The sequence below is a fragment of the Eucalyptus grandis genome, chromosome 3 (genome assembly GCF_016545825.1).
Source record: "Eucalyptus grandis isolate ANBG69807.140 chromosome 3, ASM1654582v1, whole genome shotgun sequence".
Taxonomy (NCBI): Eukaryota; Viridiplantae; Streptophyta; class Magnoliopsida; order Myrtales; family Myrtaceae; genus Eucalyptus; species Eucalyptus grandis.
This window is the reverse complement of record NC_052614.1, coordinates 67,564,920-67,581,324: the sequence shown is the minus strand read 5'-3', so window position 1 is coordinate 67,581,324 and position 16,405 is coordinate 67,564,920. Positions and strand designations below refer to the sequence as shown.

General features: G+C 39.2%; 2 protein-coding genes across 6 annotated transcripts; one reads left to right on the top strand and one right to left on the bottom strand.

Moving 5' to 3' along the window:
* Positions 1–2,529: 2,529 nt before the first annotated feature.
* On the top strand, positions 2,530–11,814 carry LOC104438545 (CBL-interacting serine/threonine-protein kinase 24). Of its 2 annotated transcripts, none has more exons than XR_005549882.1 (15): positions 2,530–2,654; positions 3,372–3,559; positions 4,475–4,537; positions 4,673–4,744; positions 5,417–5,524; positions 5,621–5,695; positions 5,809–5,862; positions 6,776–6,901; positions 7,634–7,723; positions 8,141–8,263; positions 8,442–8,561; positions 8,916–9,031; positions 10,049–10,105; positions 10,212–10,286; positions 11,366–11,814. XR_005549882.1 is itself a non-coding variant. In XM_039310211.1 (15 exons), the coding sequence occupies exons 2-15, from the start codon at positions 3,398–3,400 to the stop codon at positions 11,459–11,461; spliced, it is 1,332 nt and encodes a 443-aa protein (XP_039166145.1). In that variant the 5' UTR covers positions 2,530–2,654; positions 3,372–3,397; the 3' UTR covers positions 11,462–11,814. The 2 variants fall into 2 exon arrangements, 1 of the variants encoding a protein (XP_039166145.1); XM_039310211.1 differs by having other exon boundaries at positions 8,442–8,556.
* A 458-nt stretch (positions 11,815–12,272) lies between these two features.
* LOC104438543 (hypothetical protein) lies at positions 12,273–15,689 on the bottom strand. 4 transcript variants are annotated; one of them, XM_010051714.3, is made up of 6 exons: positions 15,280–15,689; positions 15,041–15,203; positions 14,327–14,556; positions 14,060–14,150; positions 13,150–13,216; positions 12,273–13,031 (listed from the first exon to the last, which is right to left on the bottom strand). In XM_010051714.3, the coding sequence occupies exons 2-6, from the start codon at positions 15,097–15,099 to the stop codon at positions 12,978–12,980; spliced, it is 501 nt and encodes a 166-aa protein (XP_010050016.1). In that variant the 5' UTR covers positions 15,100–15,203; positions 15,280–15,689; the 3' UTR covers positions 12,273–12,977. The 4 variants fall into 4 exon arrangements, with proteins under 4 accessions (XP_010050016.1, XP_039166235.1, XP_018727249.1 ...); XM_039310301.1 differs by having other exon boundaries at positions 15,041–15,191; XM_018871704.2 differs by having other exon boundaries at positions 15,368–15,689.
* Between the last annotated feature and the right edge of the window lie 716 nt (positions 15,690–16,405).

Genomic DNA, 16,405 nt, shown 5'->3' with positions numbered 1-16,405 from the left:
GATTTGAGGTGGTGTGCGGCTTGGATTTGGGATAGCAATTAGGGTTGTTGCTGCATCGGTGGTGATTGCCGATTATGGTTATTGGTTTTGTTGGTGGCGACAGAGATTTAGAGGGGTGTTGATGGTGTTTAATGGTGGTGCGATTGTGATGGTAGCGTAAATTCCAAATTTTTACTTTTCTATTATTCTACACCTATCATTCTTATGCTTCATGAATCTATCGAATCGATGGATGTGATCAAATCATAAATACACCACTGAATTAATAGATGCCCTTGTCATTTTAGATGTTACCGATTAATGTAGTGGATGTCAAATCGAGTCGTATCGAATTTAGTCACTATGCCTGAGGCGGCAGAAGTGAAATTCGAACACCCTCCTTCGTTTTCTCACTGCTTTTTCCACTTCGACGAAGTTCGACATCTTGTCGTGCGTCACCCCATGGAGAAAGGTTTTGACGTTTGGATTGGAGGGACAGTTTCCAGCGTAAAGAGAACGAATTCTAAGGAGCAAAACGTGGTCTTTTGTTTTCTTAGGTGGCCATCTAATCCGTCCTTATCTTTGACCTTTCGTACTTGTTTCTTGGGTGTAATTGTGGTCATTTTGTCCTTGTTTTCTCGCGCGGACTTTCTCTCCCTAGACCGCGGCGACCACACAAAGGCATTTCTAAAACGCAACCCAATCATTGTCTTGTAATCATTCAAAAATATGAAGAATAATTCGATCATATTCTTTTCAGATTAGTTAATTTAGTTTTAAAATATATTAACAATTTACCGATATAGTCATTCCCATCAATTTTGATTGAAAATCGATGATGTTGACACTAATTATCCTACGTAGTATAATTGACGCTAACTTATATAAATTTCACAATCTTTTTAGAGTTTTCTCAATTTAATAATCTTTTTTATAAAAAGACATAGAAAACCTACAACCATACAATTATCTCGAATTTTATTTTGTGACATTAAAAATATTAACTTGTATGGATGTGACGTATTTACCCTCCATCAAGATTCAATAAGATGATTTTCAAAAAAGAAAAATATGATCTTTTTTTTTTTTTCAATCAAGTCACATGGGTACTATATCAACAATGTTTGCTTCTTAATATTCATATAGGCAGATTTCTAACGGTTTTCATTGAAAGTACTTCGAAAGAAAGCAAATATGTCATATAAACATAAATTAAATTTTTTTGTATTACCAAAAAAAAAGTTGTTTAGAGTTATTGGCGGCTTTGGCCCATTTTTTATTATTTTTTTCTTCTTTTCACCCTTTTTATTAAAATCACTATTCATATTTTTTAAAGTGCTAGGGTCTTAGCCGTAGACTGCTACTAGGCGAGGGTCCTGGCCCTTCATTTTCCTTTAAGAAAATTAATAATAAAAAGTTGAGTGCTTTATTTTCCATCATCGAATCATGAAATAATAAAAAAAAATTAAAGGTGCATTTGATAATAATTATGTTCCCAAGAACAAAAATTTATTAGAAAATGGTTTCAATTTTTTATTAGAAAATGGTTTTTTCCGATTCTATTCCCGTAAACAATTTCTAAGAAAAATAACGCGCTTGATAATTATCAAAAATTTCTATTTTTAGGATAGAAATGTGTTTTGTAGGAATCCTAAATTCTTTTATTTCTTTTAATTTTTTAATACTTTTATTATATTTTTCTTAATTTTTCATTTTCTTTTCTTCCTCCTTCTTCTTTATAGCCGGTTGCCGGCTACCACCGTGGCCAACAACCGGCTAAGCAAGGTCTAGCGAGGTCATTGAAGGCTTGCTTAGGCAGCGCGAGGTTGGCCTTGCCTTGGCCTCGTGAGGCCAAGCCTTGCATCACCCGGCGAGGCCAAGCCCGCACAGCCATGGTGAGGCTTGGCCTTGCCGGGCCACTACTGAGCAATGCCGACTTGGAGGTGGCTCGGCAACGCTTGGTGTTGCCGGGCCGACGACCTCGCTATAGCATCGCCGGCCAAAAGAAAGAAGAAGAAATGAGAAGAGAAGAAGAGAAAAGAAAAGAGGAGAAAAGAAAAAGAAAAAAGAAGAATTGATTTTAGGAATTGTTTCCGAGAACAAAAAAATTACTTTTTTTTAATTATTAATTATGTTCTAAATCTATTCTCAAGAATAAAAATTTTACCAAATGGCTTTTTATTCTTTTTTCAACAAAAGAATGGAAATAGTTATTTTTTTTGCTCAAAAATTATTTCTGAAAATAGAATAAAAATTATTTATAACAAAAAATTATTTATGGAAACAGAATTGTGCTATTACCAAATATGTCCTAAGTCTATTATCAATAAGCTTATTGGTATACGGAAATGAATTTTGATAAGCGCTCGCGACTCTCGGGCCCCGCCACGTCATTTTCTCCCCTTTCCCCGCACGGTGGCCGTTGAATGCAAGCGGTATGACGTGGCAAATAATTAAAATAAATAAAAAATAGTTATAATTTAAAATAAGACAGAAAAGTCGTGATCCAATTGACAAATACGGCGCTCCCCGGTTATATAAAACGACGACGACGACGACGACGTCGCCATAGTCCAGCTCATCATCATATTTCTCCCCACCCCCAGGTGTCTCTCTCTCTCTGCCTCCGCGCGCGACGTCGCATGACGGAGCTCCGGCGAGCTTGTTCACCTCCGGTAAGGCGGCCTCCGGCGACGGCCACGCGCCCTCCGCGCTTCGCTTTTTCTTTTTTCCGATTTTTCTCTCCCTCTTCTCTTCGCTTGTTGGCCCCGGTCGGTTCGCGGGAGCAGGACGGAATCGAGTTCCTGGAGGAGGGAGCCGCTTTCGAAATCGTCGCTCCGGTTAAGCAACCGGCTCTTTGCTTCGCTCTCCTTCGTGTTCTCAGTTGCTTCAGCTCGGAAGCGATCGCGTGCGATTCGCCGGAAACGAGCGATCGGCGATCGCGTCGGCTCTTGTTTTTCGTCAATGCGATTTCTGTTTTTTGTTTTTTTGGGTGTCGTGATGTTGTCTGGTTCGTCGCCGATTCGGTGCTCCATGTTCGTGTTCTCAGTTGCTTCGGCTCAGAAGCGATCGCGTGTCGGTTCTTGTTTTTCGTCAATGCGATTTCTGTTTTTTTTTTTTTTTTTTTTTTCGGTGTCGTGTTGTCGTCTGGTTCGTCGCCGATTCGGTGCTCCATGGATCGGCAGTCGTCGCCGCTTAGGATATGTTTCAACTTTATTTGAGTTTTTGTTCTCTACGTCGAGTTCGGGGGCTCTGCTGCGTTGGATGTTTTTCCGTAACTGACGGATTTGTCGATAGCGCGATTTTCGAGTTCTCGATTTTGATTGACGCGATTTGTGGCATCTTCTTTCCGCTAAGCGAGTGAGTTGTGATTGTTGGCACTGCTGGTACAGGAGAACGAGCTGAATACCCCTCGAAAATGGTGACGACGAGGAGGATCGGGAAGTACCAGGTCGGGCGGACGATTGGCGAGGGCACTTTCGCCAAGGTCAAGTTCGCGCAGAACCTGGAAAATGGGAACAACGTGGCCATAAAAATTATGGCCAAAAGCACCATTCTTAAGCACAGAATGGTTGATCAGGTGCCTATCTTTCGGCTTTCTTCCTAAGAACGACTTTTCATTCAATCAAATTGCATTCGCATACGTATCCGGAATCTCTTCGACTGTTGATAGTTGATTTGGCAATTTCTAGGCTGATGGTAGTCCTAACTTCAATCTTTGGTGTTGGCGACAGCTCAAGTTCACTCTTTTGAGATATAAAACGTTTTTGCCTTCCCGTGCCACTTCTTAGTTTCATGACTGATCTCACTTAAACGACAGAGTGAACAATAACTTAATTAAGAAGCTAGAAAGTCATCAGAGGTAATGGACAGCTGTTTCTCTTCCTGTGGCTGTGGTCCAGTTTATATAGGCAGAATTTCATTGTAACGATATGAGAAAAAGAGATAAATTTGCTGCTTAAATAAATTTAGCTTGCCCCATGGCTATCTGAAACTTGTGTAGCACTTAATTGAATTCTGACCCAGACTTTGGTGCTTTTTCAAGAAATGCAGTCAGAGCAACGACATGGTTAAGGTACTAAACTCTAAAGGACAAAATTGAGGGCTTTGGTCCAACTCATGTGAGAAGGAAGACTCGCATTTGTCTGATGTCCAATTTTTGCAGTTTTGGAGATTTTTAGGAACTGTATTACTTTAGAGCTACATCTCTAAAATGTTCATAAAATTTGCACTTTAGTATTAACATTTACTTTGCTCTGAGTATTTGAGATTGTATGTTGCCATAAGCACTAACAGTCCATGCAGTATATAATGTAATGCAGGGCATTATTCTTGCCCATGTTACTTGTAATCAGTTGTTATTCCAGGACAACTGGGTCAACTGATAGCCAGCAAGATTAAGTAATTGTTATGTTTATTCAGGAGGTTGTTAACTCTTCTTCTTAGCTTGTCAATGGTATTGTCTCTCTCTAACAATCTTCCTTCTTCATTGCAGATCAGAAGGGAGATATCCATAATGAAGATAGTCAGGCATCCTAACATAGTTAGGCTGCATGAAGTATGGCATAATCTCTTCTTTTTTATGATCCTCGTGGCTTTGTTCATGATCTCTGTGAATTCGAGTGAATTGTGCTACTTCTCGTGACTCTTACTTGAATAATGTAAGCTTCACCTTGTTACTTGAATGCTGCAGGTTTTAGCAAGCCGGACAAAGATATATATCATTCTTGAGTTTGTGAGTGGCGGAGAATTATTTGATAAAATTGTAAGAACTACAATTGCCTTTGTATGCATTTTATCCTGCTTGGAGAATGATTGAGCTAGTTTTGCTGGTTTCATTTTGCACAAGATGTGTATTTTATTTACTGGTGCAGTAACATGATCTTGGACCATTGGAAATTAAGCTAAAAGGGTCCAGTTTAATTTTTTCTTTTCTCTTTTTTTTGCACGTGGGATGTTTATCTTGGCAACCCTAGAAACAAGGTGATTGATGGAGATGTTTCAGATATCGGATTGAGAATCTTAAGATTCTAGAAGTTGCCAAAAATAATTATATATATATATATATATACTCGTGTGAAAATAAGTAATTGTGTCCTCAGTGAGACCAAATTTATAAAAGCGGTATTGAGAAGCAATTGAATGCTGGCAAAATCTTTAATAATGTCAAAACCTTGAAAAGGGTGAACGTTAAGTTTTAATTTAGCAAATTTATAGGAGAATAATTCGTTCAGATCAAAATATAGCATTGATTTTATGATTTTATCAATCAATATTGGAAATTTCTGACTATTTTAACAGGCCAAAATTCTACTCAAGATCGGGATTGTTTCTTAAGTTTTGGGTTGTTAAAGAGTACAACTTTAAAATCTGGATTGTGATTTTAACAATCATGAAATTCTGATTCCTGATTGTTTATGCTTGTTTGGATTCACAGGTTCACCAAGGAAGACTTCCTGAAAACTTATGTCGGAAATATTTCCAGCAGCTTATAGATGCAGTTGCTCATTGTCATAGCAAGGGTGTCTATCATAGGGATCTGAAGGTGCAGAGCTATGCCTTGCATGTATCATCTTTCATGTTATGCATTCATTTGCCACAATGTATGACTGATTAGTTTTTACTTGCTGTTTGTTTAAAGCCTGAGAATCTTCTTCTCGATTTTCATGGAAACTTGAAAGTTTCTGACTTTGGATTGAGTGCTCTGCCCCAGCAGGTAAGCATTATCATATTTACTTCACAGTCATCAAAATTTTATGTCATTTATAGTTCCTCATTCCTCCATTCCCATCTGTATTCTGTTCTGAATATGCTTCTACTTGTTTACAGGGGGTTGGACTCCTTCACACAACCTGTGGAACACCAAACTATGTTGCTCCCGAGGTACTAATCTAATCACCTTCTGTATAGTAAAATTAACATTTTGATGTGCCACTTCATCCTCATTTTGGCTGTATGTCACACCTTAGGTGTATTATTGGTTGCCAGTTATATATTTTGGGCCAAATGATTGGACGGCCACTCCAACATGCATAATTCTTATATATTTTATTTCTCAAAAATGTATCTTTCAGTTGGTAAACTACATTGTCAATACTGTTAAAAATTATGATCTTATTTCAGATTTGGTTAGCACCTAGTAACCTTTCCTTTGGTGGGCTTCGCTTACCAGAACATATGATCATTAAATATCACAGGATCTAACCAGACAGTGGCTTTGTTTCACTAGGTATTGGTTTTCCTTTTCCATTAGTGAAGAAGCTTGAGTCACCTTTTTTCATTAACATAGTTGATTGTAATGGGAATTAAAATCCAGATAAGGTTGGTAATCCTGTAGAAGTAACCTTCTATGCATACTCTGGTCTCTGTGGAATGTGAGCTGACAAGAACATTAGTCACCTTCCTTGCTTTGTGTGAAGATGTTGTATGGAAACCATTGGAGACGCTTCAAAAATCTTGAAAGATTCATTTTTGGTATTACGCCCTGTGGAAAGTCATTGAATGCTGGCAGTTGCTATTAAGTAGGTAATGAAAGGATAAAAGAAAAAGACTATCAGAGAGTTGGATACTATTAAAGCAATTGTTTCCTTCATGGCTTTCTTGCCTGATGGTTGCTGGCATGCTATATCAAATGGTGGATACCCCTCATATTGCTTATTTGTATAGTAAATGGCCAACTGTGAACTCATTTTGTTGGTTGTGGCAATACTAGCTCACTTGAATTCCTTTTGGATTATTAGTTTCTACATTCTACCTCTCAATTAGTCATATTTTTTAATGCTAAAAAATGCCTCAGGTGCTTGGGCAGCAGGGATATGATGGTGCAGCAGCAGATATATGGTCGTGTGGAGTCATTCTCTATGTCATAATGGCTGGATTTCTCCCATTTGATGAAGTTGACCTTCCTACTCTTTATAAAAAGGTCATGTTCTGGCCTTGATTTTTTTCCAATTTAAAAAATATGGGTAGACCTAGACTCCTAGTTGATATATGGTAATTATTTTTACCTCTCCGGTTCTCTTTTAAGTAGATTCAAGATTGCATTAGAAAAAGTATTGGCAAATGTGGAGAGCATAAATATCTGCCATTGTTTATTTATGGGTATGTCATTGAAAAGGAGCTATCAGCTTAGAGTTTCTAGTCATTTGGACTTGGAAGACGTGTCAGTGCTTGCGTAGATGGTGTGTGGACAGCAACTGTAGGATGTATTCAAGAGTCTTTCATCTGATTAGTATTGAGTGCATACTGAAACTTTGACTTTTCCTGTAACAATGTAATGTTGAATGCTAATAGAGTTAAACTAAATGTAATAATATTCCTTATCTTTTTCACATTGCTCCTTTTGATTGGGGATTGGTGTGTAGAAAAAGTAGTTGGACATGTGATAGTTTGCTCAATTCTAATACGCCAGAAGTTGGTCCATTTTACTGGGTAACTGACTGAACGGGATGTTGGAATGAGTGGCTACTTGTTCTTCTCTCTTTTCTTATCCCCTCTGTTTTGATCCTTTCTTCATGGTGCTTTTCCTGGATTGTCAAACTTTAGATTGTCGACCTTCATCATTTTAATTCATCTCATTTGTCCTCTGTTATACAAGTAAATGGTTATCCGCTTTTATGATTCGAAAGTTCTCACTTCTCTAGTTTATGTGCAGACAAATGCTGCCGCATTTTCTTGCCCCATCTGGTTTTCTCCAGGTGCGAAGTCCTTGATCCAAAAGATTCTTGATCCCAATCCTAAGACAGTAAGTTGTCCAATTCGACACTCTATACTTTTATGCTGGCAATAAATTACATCATAAATTCTTTTGATCCATCTGGTGGGTTGACTTGAATTTTTCTTAGGCTGGTTGATGTTGAGGCATGATTGAAAATTTATCTCTTCCATGTGTACAGTGATCATCTTACGTGAACTTTAAACATTATGTTGTCCAAGTATTTAATGGGATGTCCAAGTATTTAATGGGATGTTAATTCAGAATATCGGACTTCATTATTACTCAACTAATATTCTTAAGTGATTTTGTGAGATCTATCTTCTTGCAAGTTTGTCATATCACTAAACAATAGTATATAACTGTTCTGAATACTTCTTTAGCTTGCATTAGCATTTTTTTTTTTTTAATGCTGATGCTTAACTTTATGGATATTTCTTAAAACAGCGCATTGATATCAATAATATCAGGAAGCATCTGTGGTTTCATAAGAACTATGTGCCTATCAAACATAGAGAACATGAAGATGTGGATCTGGATGATGTGCATGCAGTTTTCGATGATATCAAGGTTTGCTTCCGTCTACTATTCTCTGATTTAATTCCAGAAAGCTGTCTTATTTCTGGTATTACTTCATAAAATTGTTAGAAGCAATCTCGTGGCTTTTTTTTTTTTTTTTAAGCCCTAAAAGTTCAATGCTTTTTGTTGTATTTGCTTAAATTATTAAAGAAGTCGTGTTAATTTGCAGGAAAAGTATGTGGCTGAGAACTCAGAGACTTTAGAAGGGAGCCCTCTAATGATGAATGCGTTTGAGATGATAACTCTATCTCAAGGGCTGAATCTATCCCCTCTTTTTGACAGGGGTCTGGTAATGCATTTGAATTCATCATTCTTTCCAATTAGTATGTCCCAAAATGTAATTCTGGCCATTTAATACTGCAGTTTTTCAAAGTTAGCCTGTTGCAGCCTTACTACTGTCAACAGATTAGGAATTGTCAAACTCTGAATTAATTGGGTCCGTCCATATGATTTAGCTCACCTTTTAAGGCCCATATTAGGTGAGTGTGGGAATGGAAATGAAAAGTAAAACAAAATCTGTCATATTATTCACTTGCCAGTTTACTTGGATCAACTTATACATTCACACATCTAGAGTTAAAATAAAAAAGTAGCCATTTTGGAGACCTCTCTCTCTCTCTCTCATCATTGTCTATCTGTGTAGGATCATGTAAAGCGGCAACTCGTTTTGTTTCCCGAAAACCAGCGCAAGTTGTGATTTCATCTATTGAAGCTGTTGGAAAATCAATGGGTCGCAAAGTCCATACGCTTAATTTCAAGGTATCTGTCTATAGCATGACACAACTCAAAGTCAAACAGCTTTCATTTCTTGAACATCTTGAAGTACTGTAAAATCAAATGTGCGTACACTTATATCTGACTCGGGACTCTAATATATATATGCAGGCATGGCAAACACATAAGCATGTACTCTCTTAGAATGCAAACGTGTGCTAGAATTGTTTTGGTTTTATAGGACTTACAGTGATTATGCTTCATATTTTTGCCATCTATACCATGAGCGCTTAGTGCAATGGTAAATTTGCAATAGGACATGGTTATGGTATGTTTTTCTGTTGAAACTCAAGTTTTGAGCTGCAGTGTTCCTAAGTCCACACCCATGCTAAAATCATATCTCATAGACATGAGTAAATAATATCAATAGAAGAATGCTGTGCGCCATTCATTCTGTCAAGCTAGAACGTTGGTTCATGACTTTCATTTTCCCTCAGCAGTTTCTGCCAAGGATTAATATTTGATAAGAGGATCAGTTGTATTGCATGTTGTGTTTTCCATCACTTAGGAACATCTACCAAGAATATACCCAATTTCAACTAGAAACATATCATAGTGTGTGGAAAAGCTAGATTATTCATTGATTCACAAGTGTTTGAGAAGTGGACGGGATGTCCAATCTACCAACCTTACTCTTAGAGGATCCTATTGTAGTAGAAAGAAAGAGTGGTCATATTCATCCTTGGCCATCAATCTTTATTGATGTAACTCATCATATAATCCCCAGTAGTTTTCTCATTTCTCATAGGGATCTTTGTTTGTTTAATGGTTCAAATTACTTAACATGCCTGAGATGGCATAATTAGATATTCTCATGCAAACATTCTGTTGTTGAGCATGCATTTTCAGGTTGAAGGTTTATATTTACTCAGTTTTAATGATCTTTTTCTATTCATTCTCATGCTTTCGGTGTACTATCAATGTGTTAAAGAAGTTTAGTTCCAGTAAATAACATTTGGTTGTCTTTTGACATTTGTTAACCTCATAACTTTGTCCTTGAAGACAAGAATTGAAGGAATATCTGCAAATAAGGCTGGTCAACTTGCAGTCGTCTTGGAGGTAACTCTTATAAGTTTTGCATTAACTTCAGATTTATCTTTGGTGATACAAACTTGGTTTCTGGATCCTTGTCATTCATAACATGATTTGAGTAATTCTTTCTTAGATGTTTGAAGTGGCACCATCTCTTTTCATGGTTGATGTTAGAAAGGCTGCTGGGGATACACTCGAGTTTCATAAGGTGAGCTCTTAATATGTCATTCGATTCAGAGCTACCATCTGGTAATCCCTGTTTGGAACCATTGACTACACGCCTCCACTAATGACTTAGGGTGCACTCAACTCTACTGGAGTTGAGCCGACAGAATGCCTGGCGGCTCATGCACTCGACTCGGCTAATAAATTTGGAGCTCAAAAACTTGATTTGAGCTCGACTTATGAATTTGAAACTTTTCTTCCCGCTCGAACTCGATCCCCCTCAAAATAAATAAATAAATAAAACTCGACATACTCGACCTTTCCACCTTGATCAAACTCGACTCGGCTCAAAATACTTGCACTCTACTTTTCTGTTTGTGTTTAAAATTATATTAAAAGTGAAAGTGTAACTTCATTCTAAAGAAATGAGATAACAAATGAGATAACTTGATTAGGCTCACGAGCTGATCTAGTCAAGTATCTTTAGGCTTGGACCTGACTTGAGCTTGAAAAAATTCAAGCCAATCTCAAGAAGGTGACAAGTCGAGCACAACTGCACAAGTAGCTCACGTAGCTAGACTGGCTTGCACCCCCTTTAATGGCCGAGAAATTGCAACCGAATCCTTACAGGCCATTTGACAGTAAGATTTGCACTTGTGAACTTTCCTTTACAGTAATACCCCCAGTGCCTTTGCAATGTGTTTCAGCAAGTTCATTCAATGATCTCACTTCATCTATGCAATTTGACCTATTTATCTTGGTACGTGTAAGTTTGTAAATAATTTATAGATTACATCAGATTTACATCGCTGAAGCTGAGTATCTAATCATCATCTTATTAAAGCCTTGGAAAGGAATTACTAACTGAGATCGATCGATATTTTAGTTACATTCCATTGAATTTTCCTAGCGCCAACGAGGTCTAGTTGAACCACTCACATCCTTTCCGTCAAGTCAATCTAGTGGTTTAGGGTACTTGATCGTGTCTATTCGAGCGCAACTACTCCACCTCCCGGGATGCAAATTGAAGTCTACCAGTATCTCATTTTTTCCCTTTCACACTATAATGCATCGTGGATCTAACCCCGTTTAGCTAACTTCTTTGTTATCTGTCTATGGCAGTTCTACAAGGACCTCTGTTCAAAGCTGGAACACATCATCTTGAAACCGGCAGAGCATTTGGCAAGCGCCAGTCTGCTCAGAACAATGACTTGCTGATCCAACCATTGTAGTGGGCGTGAGGCAAATCATTGCGCAGACTGCACTCCGAGACAGCTGCTCCTTCGCCAAGATGATGGACTCCTTGAAAATACAGCAGCTTCGGGGTGATATACCCAAAAAAACTAATTAAAAAAGAAAAGAAAAAAAGAGCTGTATATGTTTGGCTCTGTAGATTATGGTAGTCTTGATGATCACGAAATCGTTACGAAGGATCTTAGCTTTCATCCAGAGGCATCACCACTTGTATTCTTTGATTTAGGGATTTCTCAGCAATGTAGAACCGAACTTGTTTCTTTATAAAAATAGACTTGCTTAAAGTAATAAAACGAAAAGGAAAATGTTAACGAGCACTCTTAGAGCAGAGTCGTCAATCGTGCTTTGAAAATCTAAATTTTTCCATTTGAAACATGTCACTTCTGTAAAATATCTTTTTTTGGGATTCTCACATTTTGTTAATATGCGTCATTATTGATTTTGGATCTTAATCGATGCCCTTAGCCCCAGTAAATCGTTGCATTCTTGATATTCTCTTCCTGCCATATCCGAACGTCGTATTTCATCCTTTTGCATATAAACATGCCTGGCATTTTGGGCTGCTATGCTCTTCCCACGAAACTAGTTAATCCCAAATAACCAATATTCGCAAGTGGGCATTTGCAATTACCGCCAAGGCCTGAGGAAATGTAGATACGGTTGCGTCGCGTGGCCCGGGACATGATGCATCTTGCTATATCGTCAATTTGATGTGTCAAAAAACTCATGATTTAATACATTTTGAGAATGAGATTGGACAAAGAAAGTTACTTAATGGACCAAACCGGTAATTATAACATTGGAGAACTGTTAAGAAGAAAGATTTGCTTCTGAAGACGCCACACCACCGTCCACAATGCAATTGTCATCCTTTTCAAGTATAGCGGCACCAACATGCCGTCATATTGAACACCGTTAACTCCTCCAAAACAAACCGAATTGCTCTGCTGAATTTTCAAAGCGAGTTTCCGCGACAGCTTTTCTTATCCCTGAAAGCTTCAGGATCGTCGGTCGCGTCATCTCATCGCCTTTTGCGGCATTTCCACATGTCGTACACCTACGGCCCACTGCAACTTAACCAAGATTCACAAACATAGCTTCCCTAGCCACTACAAAATCGGAACGGCGACAACATCATCTGCTTTCCAATCTTGATAGTTGATACTGCACCCACCAAGCGTTACATCATATTACACCGCCCGCCAGGTTCAGCAACTGACGGCATCTTATGCTAATATACAACAACCAACAAGCTTAATCTGTACATTCCAAATCAGATATACAACAGCACATGGTCAGCGTCCGGCATGGAGAACATAAAAGTTCAAGCAGACCTGGGCAGAATCACAGCGGGTGTTAGAACTGAGACAGAGACCTTTCTTCACATCATCAGCTGTTTCTTGTGTTACATTAAAGAGGCTGAGTAAGATCACGAATCAATGCAGGCTACACACATGGAACTTCTCGGCGACATACTTTCTTAGTCATACATGCCCTCCTGCTCCCAGGCTTCAACCAGGAATTCTATCATTTCCTGCGAATTCAGCATAAGAAGAAATCACAGGGCTTAGTTAGCGAGTATGCACAAGTTGTCGGTACAAACTCTTTAAAGATCACCATGTCCAAGAAATATATAACTCTGGCGTACTTACCGATAAAGGGACAGGCCTGGCGAAAGGAGTTCTCCTAGCAAGTACGCTTTCATAAGTGGTATTCCAACTGCGTAGATTTAGAAAGTATAATCACAAACGGAAGAATGAATATATATGTCTGTAAGTGTATAACTATATACATCTGTGAATGTGAAAGACGAAATGAAAGGTGAGAATATGTACATATAGGACTTCCCACTGTAGCATAAGCTTACCACACAATATATTCTTCATACTTGATTTCAAAAGCATATGACAAATAAATGCTTTAAAACATAAGATCAAGTGATTTTTGAAGCACTAAAACCTAATCCGAGATGCTGACAGCTAACAGGTGTGCAAGGAACAGCATGACAATATACGCTACAAACTTATTAATGAGATGATGGATAGCTTCATGAAGTGCAATGTACGTCGAGTAGTTGAATACATGGAATCTGAGTATTGGACTACTTGATTAGGGGATTGACAGGGTCTCACACTCTATAGTATATCCATTTGGTTGACCCATGCTGTGTCGTGTGAGGCAAACCAGGCCTCTACAGGTACTTCCTCATATTATTGTTTTCATAAATCGTCTTTACAAGAGAGCCTAATATATGCTTTATTTCAGTTTTTCATTCTAATTGTGTGAGGTAAGCAAGGGGGTTTCATGGGACTGAAGCTCCAATCTGATCTCTGGAAAATGAAGGCTCTAGCAACTGAGCCAATTTGGTTTCCAGACCACAAATCAGGTTTAAAAGATGGCATAACTCTTTGAACTTTAGTAATTACTCCCACGTGATAGTAATTGGGTTCATTGAGTTGCTAATGTCAACTGGAACAAATACACGCACTGAAGAAAATGGAGAGAAAGTAGCAACGAGCAAGATTGTGCAGACAAGGAGGAGGAGATGGCTAGAGTATGCACCTCAATGTACGCCCACGCTTCTGTTTATTTTGATTCCTGGAGCTCCCATTTCCAATCCATTGCAGCCTGCTCTCATTCCATAATATAAGGCCTGCAATAATAAAGCTGCAACATTACATTTGGCGAAAAGAGTAACAGCACACAAAACACCTTAAAGTGGGCATAAAAGTTCATTTGAAGCATTAAGCTCGTGAGCAGAAGAAACTGTCATGATGACGGAGCACTTCTCCCCATACCAGAACAAGCAACATGGAGTTAAAAACACACCGTGATTTACAAACTCAGAATCGTTGCTCTGATTAAGAGTCAATGTGCTGATTGACGACAAGCTTCTCTGAGATTGCAAAGCTCCATTATCCACATCAAAGGTGCTGCTGCTCCAGAAATCATCGGAAAAACTGGGCTTCTTCACAGTCTGCCCTTGAATTCGAAGCCCCTTGTTCGGTTCATCCACAGCTATGATTGGTGTGGGCTTAGAATAGCACCCAAAGCAACCACTGCCGCATCATAAACCATGTTAATCACATGAGCAAGAATTACCAGCAGCAAGGAACACACTAGTGGACCTGATCAAGAAACCCCCGGGCTTAGTCTCAATATTAGGCATCACAAATCCATTCCTAATCTTTTCAACGATAAACTATCAAGAAGCCCTCTCTGTTCTACCCCATCCATCACTTCTTGAAATAATTTCTGAGGGAGAACCTTTTCCACTTTCAATTCCAATAGACTGGAGTAGTCAAGAGCAAGATCGATAAATCCAAAGAACCCATCTCAAATCAATTCCACAAATTAACAAATTCCAATTCAACCCAGAAATTAAATCAAACACCAAGCAGAGAACAGCACACACACAACAGAGTCAGACAAGCCGACAATCATTACATATTCAAGACAAGAAATTCCTCCCAGAAATCAGCCCAAAACCAACAACTTCCCGAGAACCCGAGCAAATCGAAAAAGAACGAATCGAGGGCTTACCCCATACAAGCGAGAATGTGGCGGATCCAAACCGTACTCGAGCTACTGATCAACACCATATTTTCGCCCCGACCCAAAACCAAGAAGATAATGATGACCGCGCAAGACGGGATCTTTTCCTTCCTACCCAATCAGCAGAAGCCGACAGCCACTGTAACGTACGCTTTAGCGAGTCGTGGGAGTCAGAACAACGAGAACCCAATCGCTTTCAGATCGAAAATAATAAGAAAAAGCAATACTTTATCGGGAAGAAAAAAGAAGTTGATCCCGGGTTGTCGCAGCCAAAACAACAGCGGCCCCTTTCGTCTCGTCGGGGGCAGTGGTTACCTCGGATTCTCCCGCTCCCCGTTGACCTGGCGCGCCGACGGCCGCCGGGAGCCCTCCGACGAGGACGGAGTCCCCGGGCTCGAGCCCAAGAAACGGTTCTTGCTCGGCCCAGGAAACGGGGCCGACAGACGATCCGACAAGACTTGCCAAGAAAAGGGTGTAAAGGCAGGAGATAAGACGATGAGTCGAAGTTTTGGAGAGGTTAAGGTGGTCGGATCGCGCGACTGTAAAATCAGTTTGGCTAATCATGCGGTTCGTCGAATGGTTCAAAGCTTGTTTCGGCGGATGGATGCCACCGACAGTGGAGAATCTCTTTGCATTGATTGGCATCTGAACTTGAATTTGGATAAGGCCACCAGCCAATTCGAGCCCAATTTTCAAGTGCCTCGTTCGTACGCCTCCTCAAGTGGTCCATGGAAGATTGCTCCGGGGTCCACTTTGCGGCTTACTTGTGAGGATGGGACCGATATTAACCGTCGATCACTAGGGTCTCATGTGAATCCGCCACATGTGGGGTTCGCGTGATCAACGATTGAGATGCACCTGGCCCAATTGATGCAGGTCCAGACAAAAAACACACTTTTTTCAAAGCAAGGGCAAGGCAAATTGTCTTTAATAGTAGAGAAAATTGATTCGCATGGTAGCTTAAAAGTGAGTTGATGGCAAATCCCTTTCATTGGTTAAGGGTCAAACGAATTGTCAAGCGCTTGGTTCTAGTACGGTGGATGTCGATTCAAATCACACCCTCTCTTGCTAGTCCCACTCAAAATTACTCTGGGCCGATGTAGGCTAAACTTGTGGTAGAGCTTCATTTGAGGTACGCGGGCGAATCAAATTTACATGTATTAGTAGAAACCAATTGATTCAAGAATTTGAATAGCCAATGTTATGAAGAAGAAAAATAGAAAGAACTTGCTTGTGTTCTTTTGATTCTTAAATGGGAAAATAAAAAAGATAATCCATAAACTTTGGCTCAATGAGTAACGTGATCCATAAACTTTTAATTTGTTCAATTAATTCATAATTTTAATTCACTAT

What these genes read in the sequence shown, in the direction of transcription:
- LOC104438545 (XM_039310211.1), top strand. Translation starts at nt 3,398, where the DNA reads ATGGTGACGACGAGGAGGATCGGGAAGTACCAGGTCGGGCGGACGATT. An exon ending in TCCATACGCTTAATTTCAAG is followed by an intron (nt 9,032 to 10,048) that starts GTATCTGTCTAT and finishes TTGTCCTTGAAG; the next exon opens with ACAAGAATTGAAGGAATATC. An exon ending in AACTTGCAGTCGTCTTGGAG is followed by an intron (nt 10,106 to 10,211) that starts GTAACTCTTATA and finishes ATTCTTTCTTAG; the next exon opens with ATGTTTGAAGTGGCACCATC.
- LOC104438543 (XM_010051714.3), bottom strand. Translation starts at nt 15,099, where the DNA reads ATGGTGTTGATCAGTAGCTCGAGTACGGTTTGGATCCGCCACATTCTC. An exon ending in TTCTGAGTTTGTAAATCACG is followed by an intron (nt 14,151 to 14,326) that starts GTGTGTTTTTAA and finishes TTATTATTGCAG; the next exon opens with GCCTTATATTATGGAATGAG. An exon ending in CCAGGCCTGTCCCTTTATCG is followed by an intron (nt 13,032 to 13,149) that starts GTAAGTACGCCA and finishes CTGAATTCGCAG; the next exon opens with GAAATGATAGAATTCCTGGT.